Genomic DNA, 19,773 nt, shown 5'->3' with positions numbered 1-19,773 from the left:
GCCAGGGAAACCCAGCAGCCTTCCTTCCGCCGTGGTCCAGCCTCTGTCCCCAAGGCTCCACGGTCCCAAAGGCACTGAGGCTCGGAGAGGAAAGTCCACCCGCAAAGAAAGCAGGAGGCTGCCTTGTCCACCGCCCTCAGCGACAGCACAAACGGCACTCCAGCGGCTGCTTCTTGGACCCGAGGGATCCCAGAATCTCCCCCTGAAAAAAAGTCTCGCCCACGGTGACTTGCTCCCCCGCTAGAACCCTGTCGTCAGCCGCAAAGCAAGGAAGAAGTCCAGGCAGGCCGCGATCCCCAGGCCTAACACATACGGCCGCCGTGCACAAGAAGAGGTTCCCAGGGGCACGACGCCTCTGTCGGGGAAGCTCCCGGCCACCCTAGGAAGGAGGCAGCCTTGCCCTGTTTGGCACAAGAGGACAAAGGCTCCAAGAGAGCCACAGCAGGTTGGGGATAGCGCTGGGACCCAGAAGAAGGTGTGTCCAAAAGTCCTGCTCCCCGTCTGGATGGTGCCCCCAGCTGGGACGCCACGGAGTGCCAGCCATGCTGCCCCCCCAACCCCCCACCGTGCAGGCTTCAGCTACACCCGCATCCACCCGCCACACCTCCCCTACCCCCGGCCGCTCCAGATCACATCCTGAAAACTGCCCGTGGGGCCCTCTGGCCTTAGAGCCCAAAGTGCCCTGCTCCAGAATTCCCACACCCCTGTCCCTTCCCGTCGTCCCCAACACCCCGAGAAGCCCTTTCTCCTCTAGACTCTCAGGAATGGCCCAGCTCCAAGTATGCCCCAGCCCTGCCACCTTCACAAACCCCCAGCCAGGCGGACGCCTGGGCCGAGCCCCCTTCCCCTCTCCTCCTCCTGGGAGCACAGCCATCATCTCCACCGTCTGCGGCCCAACGCAGCCAGTCGGGTGTCTGTGGACGCGGCGAAGGCGTTAAGAATGAGGCAAGACAGGCTGCGGCTGCATTTTCTGCACCGTTAGCCCTCGTTACTTCGTCTAGCAGCCTTCCCGACGTCGCAGGAGGCCTCCGTGAGGGAATCTCTTGCTTTGTTGGAGCTGGCGGCCGTGTGGCTTTGTGGAGCTGGCTGCAGAAAAGCAAACGGAAATTGCTGTGCGGATGCGAAGCACTGATTTGAAATTGCCCGCAATAGCACAGCTGTGTGGGGGCTGGCGGGACCGGCCATAGAGGCGGTGGCTGCGGAGGTTGCCAGGTGACCGTGCGGATGTTGGCTGGCGTGATGGGTGAGCGCCAGGGTCTCGTGCATAATGGACAGGCCTCTGAACTGGAACAGGGGTGGCCCGAGTGCAAGGGAGTGCCGATTGGACGGACTCGCCCTTCATTTTCATCCGCTCCTAATGGGACGACACCTCACCATCAGAGAGGATGTCAGTCTGGATGCGGCCCAGGAACAACATTTGTTATCCAAACAGGCTAATTAAGTTCAGGTGTCCCTGCCATTTCGGGACATGCAGGCAGCAATATCATCTGCCTCAGAACAGGCGGACGGCACTGCCATCACCATGGCAACTAGGCTGCTGGGGATGGGCTCAGACCACACAAGCACGCCTCTTCCCCACAGAGTGGCAGTCTCCAGCTTCACTGGGGCCCTGGGATCAGTCCTCCTTCCACCAGCCTTTGGGCAGCTCCCACATGCACCACCTACATCCCACAGTCACCCCCTGCCACCCACTTTATTCTCCATCAAGCTTCTCAAAAGACCGGTCTATTCTCACCATCCCCACTTACTCCTCAACCCGCCTTCGTCTGTTTGCTGCCTTCCAATTCCACAGAAACTGCTCTCAAAAAGTTCTTCTTTGACATCCATTTTGCCAACACACACTTTGGTCCCCTTGCTCTCCCTTTATGCCATGTTCAAGATGGCTACATTCCACCATTCTGTAAAACTCTCTCTTCCCTTGGCTTCCATAGCCCTGGCCTCCGCATACCCCACCAACGCTTTTTTCTGTATCTCCTCCTCCTGTGCCTTCTGTGTCTCCTTGAGTTTCTACCCCAGGCCCATGGCCCATTTCTCTCTACTGGCCCTCCTTGGGCACCATCTCCTGGCTTGAAAAACCACACCCAAACCAATGACTGTCTCCCCAGCCCATGGTCTCCCCAGTGCTCAGATGCAAACACCCATGGGAAACCTCCTCCACAGGGCTGCAAAGCCTGTCCAAACTCTCCTCCCCCCTTCCCGTTCCCAAACTGCTGCTCCTGTATTTTCAAAAAGTTGGTTTTATTTAATATAACCACTCTTCATAAGAGGGCTTTGGATTCATTCTGGTAAAATGAACCCCGTATATCACCAAACTCTCCAAGCCTCATCTAAGCACTTTGGATTATTTCCTGGCACGGGTGTAGATATTCCTATGAGGTCTCTCCTTCCAGAATCTCAGCAGAGAACTTTCTTCAGTGGCATGGGGCCCAGAAGGCAGTTTCTCAGGGCTGAGCAGAGGAAGACTTATCATCTAATATAATGGAAACTGATGGGATCTTTTTACACAGTCATTTTGAGCTCTATTGGCAAATTGCTAGGCTCCTCCAAATTGCAAAGGCCCCAGTTTTTCTGTCTCTTCCCTTTAAAAACCTTGCTCCTCAACAGAGTGGACATGGCATTGTCTCCCACCAGCACTTGGATTTCAGAAGAAAACACAAATCATCCCTTAACAAGCACTTTGTCAGACAGACGCATTATGCCATGCAATCTTCACAGCATCCCAGTAAGTTAGGCTCTCTGATTTCCCCCATTTCTCAGACGTAGGGACTACAGCTCAGAGAAACTGAGCACCCTGCTCAAGGACACACGACTGTCAAGAGCAGAGCCAAAACTGCAATCAAATATGTCGAACCAAAATCTGTGCACTTAACCATTTACTATATTATCTGCCTGTTATTATGGAGTTTCTTCCTTGGGCTTTTGTGGGGGGCGGGGGGGATCAGGGGGTTGGTGCACAGCCTGGTTCAGTATCAGATGAGATCGGGCGCGCTCAGGGTGGTATGGCCGTAGACCCGCCTGGTTCAGTATCAAAGTAAAGGCCCAACGAACACCCCTCCCTGTCCCGGGCCAGCCCGGAGGCTGGGTCTGAGAGATGACAGGTTTCTGCAAAGACCTGGGGTGGGGATTAAGGAGCAGCCCCTTTATGAGCGGGTCTTCATCCTCATGGTCAGAGCGCCATTTCTACGATTCCAGGAAGTCTCATTCCATCATGCCTGTCTTGTGCTTTCCCCTCTTTTAAGCTCCTCTGTTCTCCTGGGTGGAATCACGCAGGGCCATTGCTTCCTCCTGGTCGAGGCTCTGGATTCCTGTGGGCGCAGGAGGAAATGACAGGAAGATGCCTGGTGGTCTGGCCTCAGGCCCAGCCTACGGGATTCATTTTGCCATAAAAATTCCATCTCCTCTTCTGCTGTGAATTACTTTACAAAAAGTCTCCTCTAAACTGAGTCCAACAACATAGTAAAAGGATTACACGCCATGACCGAGTGGGAATTACCCTGGGTTTAACATCCAAAAATCAGTTTGTGTAATATGCCGCATCATTGGAAGAAAAGACAAAAATCACATCATCCCAATACGTTCAGAAGAAGCATTTGACAAAACCCAGCACCCCTTCATGATAAAAGACTCAGCGACATAGAAAGTGAAGGGAACTTCCTCACATGATAAAGGGCACATACTAACCTCCACAGGTCATGGTCGTACTTTTGGCTTTTCGCTTAATGTCACCTCTTCTCTCCAGCATTTTACTGGAGGTTCTCGCCAGGGCGGTTGGGGGGGGGGGGGACGAAATAAAAGGCATTCATATTGGAAAAGAAGAAGTAAACCTATCTCTATTTGCTGATGGCACGCTCTTATATAGAGAAAATTCTAAGGAATCCACAAAGAAAGCATTAGAGCTAATAAACACGTCCAGCAAGCTTGCAAGATACAAGATCAACATACAAAAAGCAACTTACTTCCATACACGTGCTATGAAATTAAGAAACAATCATTTATAATAGCATCCAAACAATGTTTGGGAATACATTTAGCAAAGGAAGTACAAGATTTCTACTCTGAAAACTCCAAAAGCATTGGTGAAAAAAGTTAAAGGAGACCTAGATAAAAGGAAAGATACATCAGCCTCATGGGCTGAAAAACTTAATATTGTTGAGATGGCAAGAATTCCCAAACTACCTGCAGATTCAACACAATTCCCATCCAGATGCCATCGGGCTTATTGGCAGAAATTGACAAGCTAACCCTAAAATCCAGAAGGAAATTCGAGGGACCTTAAATAGCCAAAACAATCTTGAAAAAGAACAGAGTTGGAGTACTCAACACTTCCCAGTTTCAATTTGACAAAGGTACCAAAACAATTCAATGGAGAAAGTATAATATTTTCAAAACATGGCACTGGGACAATTGGATAACCACCTGCAAAAGAATAAAGCTGGACCTCCTACCTTACACAGGATTCAAAAATCAACCCATAATGCATCAAAGACCTACAGGTAAAAACTAAAGCTCTAAAACCCTTAGAAGAAAATAGAAGCACAAATCTGTGTGACCTTAAACAAAGCAATGATATCTTAGCTATGACACCGAAAGCACAAACAACAAAAGGAAAAATAACCTGCCCCTCATCGAAACTAAAAACCTTTTTGCTGTAAAGGACGTCATCAGGAAAGACGACCCACAGAATGGAAGAAAGTACTTGCAAATCATGAATCTATCTGATAAGGGACTTGTACCCGCAACATATAAAGAAGTCTTACAACTCAATAATAAAAAGACAAATAATCCAATGTAAAAAGTGGGCAAAGGATCCGAATAGGCATTTTTCCAAAGAAGATAAACACACGAAGAGATGCTGAACATCATCAGCCATCAGAAAAATACAAATCAAAACCACAATGAGATACCCTTTCACATCCATTAGGATAGGATACCTAATTTAAAAAAAAAAAAAAAAGGAAAAAGAGGGGCACCTGGGTGGCTCAGTCGGTTAAGCGTCCGACTCTCAGTTTCGGCTCAGGTCATGATCTCATGATTTCATGAGTTCAGGCCCCGCATGGGGCTCTGCGCTGACGGTGCGGAGGCTGCTTGAGATTCTCTCTCTCCCTCTCTCTCTGCCCCTCCCCCACTGGCACTGTCTCTGCGTCTCTCAAAATAAATAAATAAAACTTAAAGACTATTTTTTAAAAAAATTAAAGAAGGAAAAAGAAAGCGAAAAGAAAAATACATAATAACAAGTGTTCACAAGGGTATATAGGGAATTGGAAACATACTCTGCTTCTGGGACTATAAAAAGGCACAGCCACTTTGGAAAGTAGTCTGACATTTCTTCAAAACGTTACACATAGAGTAACTATATGATCTGGCAACTCAATTCCTGTGTGTGCCCAAGAGAAATGTTCACAGTGGCACTGTTCACAGTAGTCAAAAAGTGGAAACAACCCAAATACCCATCAACTGATGAATGGATAAATAAAATCTGGCCTTTCTGGACAATGGCTATCGTTCAGTAATCAAAATGAAGTATTAATGCATGCCACAACATGGGGGAACCCCAAAATATGCAGAATGAAAGAAGCCACGGACACACACACACACACACACACACACACACACACCCCACATATTGTATGAGACTATTTATGTAGAATATCCGGAATATACAAATCTGTAGAGACAGAAAGTAGATATCCTCTTGCCTAATCCTGGGTACAGTCTTTTGGGCCGGATGAAAATGTTCTAAAATTGACGGTGACAATATTTGCGCAACTCTACGAATGTACTAAAAACCACTAAATTATACAGTTTAAATAGATAAATTGTACAGTATGTGAATTGTACCTTAATAAAGCTGATGTGGATATACCATAATAATGATCTAAACCTAACAATACAATATAATACAATATAATAATAATAAACATATATTTTAGGTCTCCTTTGCAGCCCTCAAGTGGGATAGGCCCTTTCCCCAGGAAGGAGACTTGGGGGACACCCCAGCCCCCAGCACGTCCCCTCTGGGAGGAAGGGGACCCCAGCAGAGCAGAGGGAGGAGTGCCAGTCTGGAAGTCGGGGTCCTGCTCATCAACTCCAGGACTCAGGAGGTCACACAGCCTCTCTGGGCCCAGGGTCTCGAGGACTGTCCCCTCCTGGGGAGGTTGTGAGGACCAGGTGGAGAAGTCCATGCTGAGCAGACAGAAGTACCTAGAACACAGTAAGCTCTCACGAGCTGCTCCTTCCTGGGATTACTCAGCTGGAAGACATGTAACCAGCCTGGACGTAGAAGTGCTGAGTCCAGGGTCAATGCTGGAGAAGACCAGCTCCCTGCCTTGTCCTTGGACGCCAACGGAGGCCTCGAGTCTCATGCCTGGTTGGGACCAGAGCTCCCCAAGTTCATGCAACTTCCTACCAGTCTTTCCTCCTAATGGCCCCGTGGCCTCTAGGCTCCTGCCTTTTCCCACCGTCTCCCTCCTGCACCTTGTCAGTCCAGACATGGAACCTGGCCTTCTCACTACCAAAAGCAACCACCGCTGTGGGCACTGCACGGCCAACAGCCCCACGACACACAGAGGACACCCCTGGGCTTCAGAAGAACCCTGTGCAGCGCCCCCGGGGAGCCCCTTGCCCTTGTCCGGAAGGACTCCTCTCCCACCCCTCTCTTCTGGGCACCCCTGCCCTCCACGGCACTCGGTCGCACCTGACTCCCCCTCCCCTGTGCACAGCAGATGGTGGGCCCGTCCCTGACTCCCAGCTCTGCCGGGCCCACCAAGAGCCTCCTGGAGAGCAGGGCACCATAGCACATGAGTGTCCCTGTCCCAGAGGCCCCGCAAACCATACCCAACGCTATCAGCCAGCTGTGGCTCCAATACCCTGCCGTTCACTTTCATTCCTGAGAGCGGGATTTATCAGACACCTGCTCTCCCCCAGGTGTTACTGGCCCTCCCTGTCTGCAGGGCTGTCTCTGGGCTGGGCTGCACGGGGACACGCAGGGACGCATAGGACCGCTCTCTGCTGGGTGTTCCCAGCGAGAGCTGGGGTCTGCTCTGCTCCAGGAAAGCCACGTGGGGGCTTCTTTCGCTCCCACTCAGCTTTCAGGGTCTCATTGGCTCCGTCACCCCTCGCCAAGGGAGAGCGAAAGTGGCCGAGACCGTGCCCGGGGCTCCCCCGTGGACGCTGTCTCCGTCACCCCAGGCGTCGTCCTCCTCCTCCCTCCTCGTGTGGCTGTGCGGTGGGGGCTGATTGAAAGCTGGTGCGTTGCCATGGTGACGTGGCCAAATCTGACCCCCACAGCTGAAGTCCTCCTCCCTGGGGTACCTCGCGTCCTGCTCCTCTCCCTCATTACTGCTGGGACTTTACTAAAATGATACAGGTTCAAACCCTTTCCAAACTGCTTCAGAGAAGTTTCACATTCTTCTGTAACCAGGTGTCTTTCAGACGTGAGATCCAGACCTGTGGTGGCTCGCCGTCAGAGCCGCCGGTGAAGGCGGTCTCGGGTTCACCCTCAGAACCGCTCGGAGGGACGCGCGTCACCGCCGGGAGTCCCGGCACCAGCCAGCTTCCTTCCGTTTGCACATCGGCCCTGCATCCCATTCTGGGGGTCAAGGGGCTAGAAAGATCGGTCAGGTGCTTCCTTCCTGCCCCCTTTCCAAGTCCCAATGCCAGATGTGGAGGAAAGGAAGGGTCTGGATTCAAACCACCCAGGCCAGGAAAAGCATCACGGCCTGGGCTCAGGACCAACTCGGAGCATCCTGTAATCCGGGCCTTGAGGCCGCTGTGACCCACGCTTGCCGCGGTGCTTCCGAGAGTAAGTGTCCTCCCGTCCTGGACTCTGTCTCTGCGCGCGGCCTCATTTCCCCCTCTCTCCCCTTCTCCCAGATGGAACCTAAACGCCTGAAAAAGCAGCTTCCAAAAATCCTGAGACTCCTGAAACCGGATGACAGGATTCTGATCGTGGGGACCACACAGCGGCCTTTCGATGCGGAACTTCAATCCTTCTGCAAAGTTTACCAAAAAATTATTTTGGTTCCCAGACCAGACTATGCTTCCAGATTCGGCAAGTACCTCCAGCCCCTTCCCGGGCACCGGGACTGGGGCGGGGCCAGGGTGGGGGCCTGATCGGAAGGTGGGTGCCCCTTGAGGGGCCCTGGGACGCCCACAGAGCCTGGGCCGTAGATACAAACCGCCCGGTCACGAGGGCAAGACGTGCATGTCTCTTCTGTTGTTAACTTCGTCCTTTTTACCCAAGACAAAAGGAAACTGGACAGGGATACTTATTTTGGGCCCCGAAGGGGACAGAAGTCCTTGCGGGTGCTAACTTTTCTTTCAACAGGTAGATGAACACCAGTCATCTTGGACCCACAGTGATGGCGTCTTTCTCAGAGAGCATTATTCTTTCCACAGATTGATTTTTGTTAAGTTTTCCAGGCTCAAAGTATTAGCCCAAGAGCCTGTTGACTTACTGGTAATAGCCATTGACGTTAACAAGAGCTGTTCCAGTTTTTTCCTCTTGAATAGACAAATTCAAGATCTACTTGTATTGAGATATATTTCTAAATGGGAATAACACGAAACAAGTGCCCCCGGAGGCAGTGCAGGGAAACCGTAAAGGGCCACGGGATACGAGTTCTGAGGAGACCCGGTTCTGGGTCCCAGCTCTGCCACCGGATGGCCCGGTGACCTTGACGGCTCAGTTGACCTCCTGAGCCCCCACTGTTTCGTCTGTAAAGAGGACCGTTTAGTCTCCAGGACTGTCGTGACCCTTATCTGAGGGGACGGCAGAACACACAGCACTGTCCCAGCTCCCGCGAGAGCATGGGTGGTGCCGGGCACGAAGGGAGCAAAGATGGTGGCCGTGGTTATGGAGAAGGAGTACAGGACAGGGCAGCAAGTGGCCATGGTGGGGGTGCTGGTGTTTTCTGTTATCTACTGCTGTGTAACAAACCGCCCTAGTGGCTTAAGACAACAGATCATTCCATCCCATGGTTCAGAGGGTTCACGGGCCCAGCCATAAGGTTCCCCTTCAAGTATGTCGGGATATTGCAGCCAGGTGTCAGTTTGGACTTCATCTGAAGACTCAACTGGGCTGGACAGCTATGGCCATTCACTCCTGTGGTTGGGGCCGATGCTGGCTGTTGACCGGGAGCTCAGCGGGGGCTGCCAACCAGATAGGGTATACACCTGGCCTTTTCATGTGGCTTTGCACAGCACAGTGGCTGGGTCCCAAGAGAGAGCGTCCTGAGAGCAAACGTTTCCAGAGGTTCTGACAGAAGCTGGAAGGATTCTCGTGACTCAGCCTCAGAAGTCACACACGATCGCTTTCACCAGACTCTACCGGTCAAGAGGAAGTCCCAGGCCAGCCCAGATTCAAGGGCAGTGGACTATACAAGGGTGTGAATAATGCGGTGTGGCCCGTTGAGGGGTCATCTTTACCCCTCATGGTGGTGGCAGTGATGGGCACGGTAGTAGATTTGGTATAGAGGTGGTGGTGGTGATGGAATGGACAAGAATGTGGGCACATGGGCACGTTCGGTGGTGATGGTGATGGTGATGGAATGTGCAGGAAATTGCTCCCAGTGGAGTAGTAGTGGGGATGAGGCAGCGGCTATATGGTAACAGTTAAACGTCAAGAGAAGTAATGGAAAGGACCAGGTCAAACCTGGTTTCCATTCGTCCTTCCCCAGTCACAATAGCATCCCCAAAACACAGGGGCTCTGCAGGCCTTTCCGGTTGGTCTTGAGCTCCCGGCCCATGTTACCTGCTAAAGGACAACCTTCTAGCCTCCACACAGTATAAATTCCAGCTTCTCAACCACTCCATGTGCCCTTTGCGTTCATTTCTATCTTGATAAACTGGGATCCTGGCTTCACACATCAATGTTATGCACAAAGTACAGGAGGACTTTGGTCTCGGTTCTTTCTTCATCATCTTAGTGGTATCTCCATCTTCTAGAGCCACCAGGCCCTCCACGGGGACCTTCGCGTTCAGCTAGCACAAAAGGAAAATAGAGAAGACACTAGAGAGTATCTCACAGGAGATTTTAGGGACGGGGCCCAGAAGGGCCAGCTGTCGTTTCACTCGTGTCGCATCGGCCAGGATGACTCCCATGGCCCCAGTGAAGTTCAAGCGCACAGGGATGTGTGGCCCTGCCTGGAAAGACTCACACAATGGGGTCGGTGCCAGCAGCACGTGAGTCAGCGCAGAGCGTCCCATCCTCCTGGCCTTCTCGGAACTTTCCCGCTCTCATTCTGGTTGGTCAGATCTCCTCTCCCAATGCCACAGACTTTTGGATGGTAGGTATATATCTTAAGCCATTTGAATGGAATAAGGTAGGGTGTTATTAGTTTTAAGGCACCAGAGCATTATTCTTGACTTCGGATTGAATAGTTTCTACTGTTTGACAAAACCATAGGCCCTTTAAAAATGAAGCTGTTGGTGTTATAACAAGGACAGTTGTGGGTTTTGTTGTTGTTTTTTTTTTTTTGTTGTTTTTTTTTTTTTTTTTTTTTGATGGAACGCCGGGCATGTGTTAGGACACAGATCACACTGCAGTTTCCAATCTGAATCTCCCCATGGCGGCATCACAGGGGAGGAAGGAGAAAGCATCCCCTCACCTGTGGGCAGATGATAACCTTGCGTGCAGGACTTTTCTCAGGCCCGGGGCTCTGTCCACTAAACCACGTGCTTCTCACATATTTCTCCCATGGTGGGTGATTTGTTCAGGCCGCCATTCTTGCTGACATCATAAATGCTGTCCGGCATTTCCTCTGGTGACCTTGAAGTTTTCATAGCCCTGTGGCTGGGGCATCCATCTTAAAGAAAGACTGTTCCTGTCTTTGCAGTGATCAAAAAGTGGTCTCTTCCAGCCCACAAAGCGTGGACTGCAAATCTATAACTTGGGCCTCTGCTTGGCCGTCTCTCTACCAGCAGCAGAGCGTGGAAGGTGTTCGGGAACATTCATGATCCTGCTTCTCAGATCCCTCGAGGCAGGGTTGGAGAGGGAAGGGTGGGTCAGCTTGAGGAAACACAGTCCTTAATGTTTACCAAGTAGAATTCAGTACCTACCTTCTCTCTCCAAATCAAGCTGTTTCCTTCTAAATGTCTGTAAAGAAAATCCACCAGCAAGGTTGATTAATGCCTTGACTGGTCCCCAGAATTCCCTCTGGGCCTCCTCTCCCCACGTTCCTAATGCCTTCCTCTCTGGCCTCTCTTGCCAGGGATCTGTTTCACTAATATCCCAATTCATCACAGGCCCCCACCCCAGACCCAGTGTCTAGTCAGATGAGTCCAGTCCACGTCTTCCGATTTTTCTTACAGTCTAGTCTTCAGAGGCCAGAAGCTCATCCAAATCATATTATCCCTTCCTGTGCTTTTGTAAAACCACAAATTAAACAATGAATTTTAAGACACTACATCATCCCAGGCACGCAGTTGGGAGCCAGGGTAGAATCCGTGTGGAACGTCAGAAAAAGAGAAGGGGATTCAGAGACCAGATTCTTTTCAGCCTAAAGAAGGGAGAGAGAATGTTGATGCATCTGAAGAAGCGAGGGGCCTTTCACATCCAGGAGAAGGAAGGCAAATATGGCACTCGGTCTGGGGAGCACCTCAGTGTGGGGAGCACCTCAGCGGCCCTCAGTGAGCTCCTCCACCGGTCTGCCCCACCCCCATCACCACACCCACGGCCAGCCCCATGTCTGTTGTGTTCTTGTCCTCTCTGCCCGCACCTGCTGGGCCAGATACTCGGCCGCTGTGGCTGCAGCGCTCCCTGTGGGGTTCCCATCTCAGTGAGCCCCTCAGGTTGTGACTTACTCTGCATCTGACTCCCCTCTTAGCCCCACAGCTGGTGGCTCTGTAACAGCAGTGGAAGCCGTTCTTTTAAAGGCAAGTCTAGTCCATCCAATATGAGAAGTCAAACTGATCCTCTTCCCTTCCCGTTCTCTGTCTCCTGTGAAGGCTGTGGCTATATCCTGCCGTAGCTGTGACTGCTTCCCGAGTCCCCTTAGTGTGCCTCCATTAACAAATGGTGAGCATCGGGGGGAAATCAAGGATTTGTGAATTTGGGAGTACCTTGACCAAAACGCTACATAAATATCAAGTATCATACATTTTAAAGAGTCAGTCGTGCGTTCACATGCACTTAATGGACCAGAGTAATTGTAGTTGTTTGCTCCGTTTGTGAAGAATCTTTACTTGGAGAGGCCCCTCGTGTTGATAGGCTGTGACCGTCCTAGCCTAGCAGGGTGGCAGGGATGAGAGCTGGGTTTGGTTTCTGGGATCCTAGACCCTCTGCGTTTACCGACTGCTTACTGACTGGTCCACTCCATGCCACGGGTAAGAAGTTTGCCCGGATGCACAAGTCTGAAGCTGTCTGAGTTTCCAGTCTGGGGTACCTACTGGGTCCTCAGCTTTAGGGGCTCTATCCCGTGACTCCGCATAAAGCATGCCCTCTCCTCAGCTTCCAGAGTCACCGTCCCGACCTGTTCGCACCTTTTTTCGATGTTCTAATAAATCTGGACAGGGGACACACTAGATCCCAAGGGATGATGCCGTCTGGTCATCGTTCTTATTTTTCCTATGGGTTGTATCTTCTGATTTCCAACATTTCCTCAGTTATATCTAGCTAAGGGTAATCCTCACCTGCTATGATCTGTTTTACATAAACATTCTTTGACATGTTCTGTATTTATTTCATGCTATCTTTCATAATTGACATTTTAATGAGCATTAGGAAACTTTGGTACAAAATGGAATGACAAATAATAATTATAGTTATAATTACAACAACAGCAATACAGCTACAGAAAATAAAGTGCCCACCGTATATTACAACAGTGCTTTGTCTACATTCTTGTATGTATTTTTCAGAGCAGCCCGAGAAGTAAATCGACTCCCATCTTACAGGCGAGCAAAGACGGATTAGAGCCCAAACAAACCCACCATGGAGGCAGGAGAGTAGATCCAGAGGGTTGGATGTTGCTTTAGGTCAACCTGGTGGCCCGTATGGCCCATGACACCCAACCTGGCACAGTTGGGAGACACTGAAGACCCCAGGGGGACATGCACCCCTTCCAACAACTCAGCTGACGCCAAGGCCAAAGACGACCCCCCCCCCCCCGCCTCGCCACCAAAGAAGACGGTGGAGTTGGATTGTTAAAAGGACTCATGACCCAAAGTCTGACTCTATGATGTGACTCATAGATACGCTGAAGATCATTCTATTCCTGGACAGTAATTAGACTTTTTCATTTTATCAAGTGTTTTTGGATCAATGTATTTGGATGAGCTAGTCATTTACCAGACCTGACAGTGCTCAGATTATATAACAATGGTTATTTTTTTCCATTTTTTAACGTTTATCTTAGAGAGAGACAGAGCGTAAGTAAGGGAGGGGCAGAGAGAGAGGGAGACACAGAATCCCAAGCAGGCCCCAGAGTCTGAGCTGTCCACACAGAGCCTGACACGGGGCTCAAACCAATGAACCATGAGATCATGACCTGAGCCAAAGTTGGACACTTAACCGACTGAGCCACCCGGGGACCCAATATTGGTCATTTTTTTAAAAAAACTGTTTCAAGTATTCTTCAAAGAGGTCACAATGCTTGGGACGCATTTGACCAGATCTTTCCAGCACTGAGAGTCTTTCTGAGACACGTGGTCTTAGCAATGCGTCACCTTTCCTCATTGGGTACAGCTAATGTGGAAAGGATATAGTGCTCTAAGTGTTACAATATTTGAAATGCTGTGTGGGAGTCCAGTCTATATCTAAAGTTGAGTAATTTCATAACTCATTTTCACACCGTCCCTATGTTCTAAGTGAAATCTCTCTATTTCCCCAGGTTACACTAACCCGGAGAACAACCGGGCACCCACCGGGGAGATTTCAGTCAACCTGTGCCCATTTACAGCTGTTGGGGTTGGGGGAGAGAATACAGGTCAAACTGCACCCTGAGGGAACTGAACCCACTGGTGACGAATGGAGATTGGAATCTGCATTCCAATTCCACATATAAAAATAATGTACAAAGCCTTCGTAACTAAAAAAATTTTTAAAAAGGTCAAGCTTCTACTCATTCAAACACTTTGGAAAATGTAATATTCCGATGAGCAGAGATCTCATATATACCCTTATCTGAATTTCCAATTCTGGAAGATCTTGAACATCTTGGAAGGTACCACACTAAAACTATACTGAATGTGGTTTAATTTTTCCTTGTCTTGTGGATCTAGGACCTCAGGGCCATCAATATGTATGTCTTATGGTTGCAAATCACTCAGAGGGAAAAAAAGTATTTAGCTATATGGCTTCCTGCTCATTTGAATTACAAATAAAATGAAGTGTTCCTCCTGTGCATCCCTTTCTTGGTGAGATGCCACTTTGTACCAAGAACTAGAAAATCCTGCTTTCTCTGTGGTGACCCTGGTTCTCTGTGTCTTTTCCGCCATCTTGGATGCCACAGTTCTGTGGAAACAGATCATTCAACGCAATGGAGGCATCATTACTAATGCCTTGAATATTAGTTGCCTGGCGAAGGTCACCGATGGCTTCACCCAAGGACACATAGTCCAGGTGGTTAAAGGCGTGCTCACGGACCGCAGAATCCACCGGCAAAATTACAAACCACTTGTGGCGGCGGAGTTCATGGCAGCGCTAACCAGGATGAGCCCGGTGTACCAGGAGGAAGAAGAGAGCTTTAAGGTAAATGGAACGCCCCTGTGGCCCTGTCTTAGCCACAAACACCTGTCACATGACCTCCTCCCTCTGGTTCCTGAGTTTCATGAATGTGTCATACACAATGAAATTTGGAAACTCGAAATGTCTCGATCACACATTCTTTCCAGTCTTGCCCGTGAACATGTGTCTTCCCAATTTTAGGAAAAAATGTGGTCTATGATCTTATAAACTAACAGCCGAATTGCAGAATTGAATAGCAGCTTCAAAACCACTGGATTTAAATATACACACACACACTCGCACACACGCACACACACTCTCAGGCATACACACATCCACGAGTACATGTGTCGCGCCCGTTGTATTTCATGTAACGGAACAAGTTGTGCATAGAGAACACTATTCCCTAAATGGTGCATCTCAAGCCCATGCTGGTTTTAGCCCATATTTTATCCCATTCTGTGACGTTCATAGAATTTTTTAGATCTGGAGGAAACTGAGAACCAGCTCTTCCAAATCCCTGCTTTACAGGAGGAAAGGAAGTTGTGGAGAGCTCTGTGCCTTATGCAAGCAAGTCAACATTAGAGTCCTGGGTGCCCAGGCCAACGGGCACACCTCACACTCCTAATCAAAGTGAATATAGTTGTGTCCACTTTCTGGACCGGGAGGCAGTTTCTTTGGCCAACTGGGAAAACAAGAGGGAAATTATATCCGTGCGATTATACCCACCGCAACATTGGCCCTGCAATCATCGGAAAAAGAATCAGAATTCTCGCCTAAGCCTTATTGTGTCTGGAAGCCTGCTTGAGATTAGGAAAACTTCCCTTGGCAATATAATAGTTGTCCACCAACTCTGAAAACCATGATTCCCTCCTGCTTTGCCACTAACGTTTCAGTCCAAGGTAGAAAATAGTCACAATACTGATCGCCAAAATAATGATCCAGCGCGGGGATTGGTAAACGTTTCTATAAAGGGCCAGATAGCAAATATTTTAAGCTTTGAGAGCCCTGCAGTGTCTGTCACAAGTATTCAATCCCGTATCACGGTACAAAAGCGTTCACACACAGTATGTAAATGAATGGGCATGGCTGCGTTCTAATAAAACTTTATTCCAAAATCATGCAGCAGGCCAGATTTGGCAGCTATCGTTTGCAAAACTGAAAAGAAATATTTCCAACTCCAAGCTGGAATTCCTGCCAAGGATTTGAACCAAGGCTCTTGTTAACTGTTTTCACCTTGTTAGAATTAATTGCAAATACTTATCCTCTGCACGTGATACGTCGTGTTCTCTTCTGAAATCCCCAATTTCTATTTGCCCTTCTGAAATAATCACCTTCCTCCTTGTTCTGAGGAGCTGGGTTTAGGGTAGCAGAACCTATGCTTTCTCTTAGCTGGCTTTTTAACTGTCCGAAGTGATTTGTAGACGTTTTTCTGTCACAGGTGCCTGAGGTCCAGTAACTGTAAGTGACCACACTTATTCAAGAGAAGGGTACGCCACCATTGTATAACCTGGATGAGAACATACATGCTTTTCACTTCCATTCTTGGCATATCTGATCACTTTATTCATTTTTTTTTTGAGGAAACGTAATCATTTTTTACCACCATTACTCCTAGCCCCCTCGCCCCTTCAATTTCTGCCTCTTATCAATAGCTCGAGAGCTTGAGACAGTGCCAGGCCCCAACTAGAGGCCCAGTGAAATCGTTCAGTGGCAAATTTATTGAACAGATGGATAAATGGACAGGCGCTGTCACAGTGCTGAATAACGTGATGCTGTGGCTGTAGCTGCTGGTGATCAAGCCAGTCATTTCTGCCCTGAGAAATTTGACCTAACCGTGCTTTTGACATGTCAGACTAGGGTCTTGGTGATTCTCCAAACACATCATACCCTACCCCGTGGACACGATGGAAAAAATATTTAAGGATCATACTGGTACTAATCCTAATAACGTTAGGGGTACCTGGGTGGCTCAGTCGGTTCAGCATCTGGCTCTTGATTTCGTTTCAGGTCATGATCTCACGGTTTGTGGGTTCAAGTCCTGCATTGGGCTCTGTGCTGACAGTGCAGAGCCTGCTTGGGAGTCTCTCTCTTTCCCTCTCGCTCTGCCCCTCCCCGACTCGCACTATCTCTGTCTCTCTCAAAATAAACAATCTTTAAAAACATATTAGTAATAATCCTAATAATGTTAGCTAACACTTGTGACTACTTATGTACCAGGCACTCTGTTAACTCATTTAGACCTCATAATCCCTCCAGTTTTCAAACGAGGAAATTGAGTCATAGAGAGTCATAGAGTCACAGAGTCATTCTGTGGTAGCAGAATAGTGTCCCCGGCAATGACGTCTACATCTGAGTCCCTAGAACCTGTCAGTAGGTTACACGGCAAAGGGGAGCTGAGGTTGCAGATGGAGTAAAGTTGTTAATCTGCTGAACCTAAAACAGATTATCCTGACTTCTACTGGTGAGTCCAGTGTAATCATCAAAAGCAGAAGAAGCAATCAGAAGAGAGAACAAGAAAGTCAGCAGCCTGGGAGGGGTCCGTTGGAACTCCAAGTAGCCCCTCGGTGCCAGTTTGAAGATGAAGGAGGGGCCACGAGCCAAGACAGCAGGTGGTCTTGGGAAAGGGAATAGATTCCCCCTGGTGTTCCAGAAAGGAACACAGCCTGCAGACACCTAGATTTTAGCCCAGTGAGACCCATTTTGGACTTCTGACCTTTAAGACTGAAAGATAATAAATGGTTGTTTTACATCACTAAGTTTGTGGTAATTTGCTACAGCAGAAAAAAAAAGAGCCAAAATGATTTGCTCCTAGTCACACAGCTAAAAAGGAGCAGAGCTGAAATTCAAACCGTAGGCCAAAGACAAAGACCATATTCTTTTTTTATAAAGTTTATTTATTTATTCTGAGAGAGAGAGAGAGAGAGCACACAAGCAAGGGTGGGGGAAGAGAGAGAGGGAGAGAGAGATCAAGCTGGGGAAGGGCAGAGAGAGGGAGAGAGAGAATCCCAAGCAGGTTCCATGCTGTCAGCACAGAGCCCGACACCGGGCTTCATCTCATGAACCCTGACCCAAAATCAAGAGTCAGATTCTTAACCGACTGAACCACCCACACGCCCCAATACTGTATGTAAATAAATTAGTAGGAGTTCATCACCCGAAATACGTGGCCACCTCACCTTACATGGAAAACAGAGCCAAAGCTAAAAGAAAGATGAGAAAAAATCCCCAAGTGCCAGACAGAAACAAAGATAAATCTCAAACACACAGACAACCACATGCCTGGCATGCAGCATAGAGAAAAACCAGGGCTAGGAAACGAAAAGAGACTATACCTGCTGCTCCTTTCTCCGGGTCTGTGGTATGTCGACGTCACCTAGGAGCATCTATAAGACGTGTTTCCGGATTTTGGCTTCACAGAATTGTGTAGAAGCACTGTGAGAGAGGGAGAAATAAGGGAGATACAACGAATACAACCAAAACAGAGCCTCCTACTCAAAATGAACCTGAAAATAAAAATTCCAAAACATTTGAGGAAATCTAGTGCAACCTGACAAAGAGTTTAAATTAATACAATTCAGGTGTTCAAAATAATAAATGAAGGCCTCATTTCCATTAGAGATGTACACAAAGTTTTGAAACAGAGACAGGCAGAAATGGAATAAGAGATAATAATGGGGGAAAAATCACAAAAAGAAAGCTTAGATACAAAAAATATAGGGCTGCCTGTCTGGCTCAGCCAGTGGAGCGTGTGAGTCTTGATCTTGGGGTTGTGGGTTCAAGCCCCATATTGGGTGTAGAGATTACTTAAAAATAGAAGTCTTTGAAAAAAATTAAAAATATATAACTTAAATGGCCAAAAAAAAGTAAGAGAGGTATGAATGTCAGTCATTTGAGCACCCAACTCTTGGGTTCGGCTCAGGTCCTGATCTCACAGTTTGTGGGTTCAAGCCCCGCGTGGGGCTTTGCTCTGACAGCTCGGAGCCCACTTGGGATTCTCTCGCTCCCTCTCTCTCTGCCCCTCCCTCATTCACACTCTCTCTCAAAATGAATAAACTTTAAAAAAAAGAATATTTCGGTGCATGAGTGTCATTTTGATATTTGCCTATAAATCTGTTTTATTTCAGGACTGGTATGCCAAAACCCCTATGGGTAAAAAGCGAGCCTTGGCACTAACAGGAGGGATCACTGAAAAGGGGAAAGGAGAAAAGAAGGAAAAGAAAGGAAAAAAGGAGAAGACGAAAAAGTAATGCCTTTCTGAGGAACCATCCTCGAGTGTCTCAGGGATGGAGGTGGTCCTGGCTTGCCAGGGAAAAGGTTCACCATCGCCTGTCTGAAGAAGACCCAGGCCAACGCCGCGAGTTCGTCCGCCCCTGCGTTCACTCCGATCTTTGCAGGCTGTACAAGTTCAACGTCCATAGCAATTGTTTCTAGAGCATGTAACTGTCTCTTAATCTACATAAAGCTTCTATATAACCGAAATCCACTCATTACATACTCCACAATCTTTCCAGCTCATCAATACCAGTCACCAAAACTAAAATGTGATATTTAGAAAATCCACTGATTTGACAAACTAGTAGGTACCTTGAGTCTGTCACCAGCACTCCAGCTTTTTATTAATCCGTATATACCGCATATTATCTTGCACATATTTTGATATATTAAGTCTTTGCTCTATTAATGTATTTTAAATAATTGAATAAAAACCATTTTCTTTGAACTGACTCAGTAATTTGGTGGCTGAAGCTAAAAAAGACAAAAAACGATGTTTAAAATTCACAAGTTTCATCTTCTGACTTTGAAGGTGGGGAAACTAGGGCCCAGGGTCACACAGCGGACATCTGGGACAATGGGACCAAAGTTCTCCTCACTCCCAGCCTGCTGCTCTTGGGAAGCACGGGAATTTGGGCAGGCCAATGGTGGCAGAATAGCACTGTGGGGACATTGGGTCATTGTGGAGAAGAGGAAGCCTGAATGAAGAAGGAAGAAATGCTAAACGCGAACAAGACTAAGGCCACCCGAGTGGCTCAGTCGGTTAAGCATCTGACTTTTGGCTCTGGCTCAGGTCATGATTTCATGGTTTGTGAGTTCGGCCCCACGTCCAG

General features: G+C 48.5%; 1 protein-coding gene across 1 annotated transcript in view; it reads left to right on the top strand.

The window, feature by feature from the left end:
- Positions 1–19,388, top strand: part of IQCA1 (IQ motif containing with AAA domain 1) — a 154,701-nt gene extending 135,313 nt beyond the window's left edge. The window contains exons 17-19 of the mRNA XM_027046990.2: positions 7,873–8,050; positions 14,451–14,689; positions 18,793–19,388. Of these exons, the coding sequence (XP_026902791.2) occupies positions 7,873–8,050; positions 14,451–14,689; positions 18,793–18,915 (540 nt within the window). The 3' untranslated portion in view covers positions 18,916–19,388. The remainder of the gene's footprint in view (positions 1–7,872; positions 8,051–14,450; positions 14,690–18,792) is intronic.
- Positions 19,389–19,773: the final 385 nt, after the last annotated feature.

Source organism: Acinonyx jubatus, chromosome C1, assembly GCF_027475565.1.
Source record: "Acinonyx jubatus isolate Ajub_Pintada_27869175 chromosome C1, VMU_Ajub_asm_v1.0, whole genome shotgun sequence".
Classification (NCBI taxonomy): domain Eukaryota; kingdom Metazoa; phylum Chordata; class Mammalia; order Carnivora; family Felidae; genus Acinonyx; species Acinonyx jubatus.
This window is presented reverse-complemented; position numbering and strand designations above follow the sequence as displayed.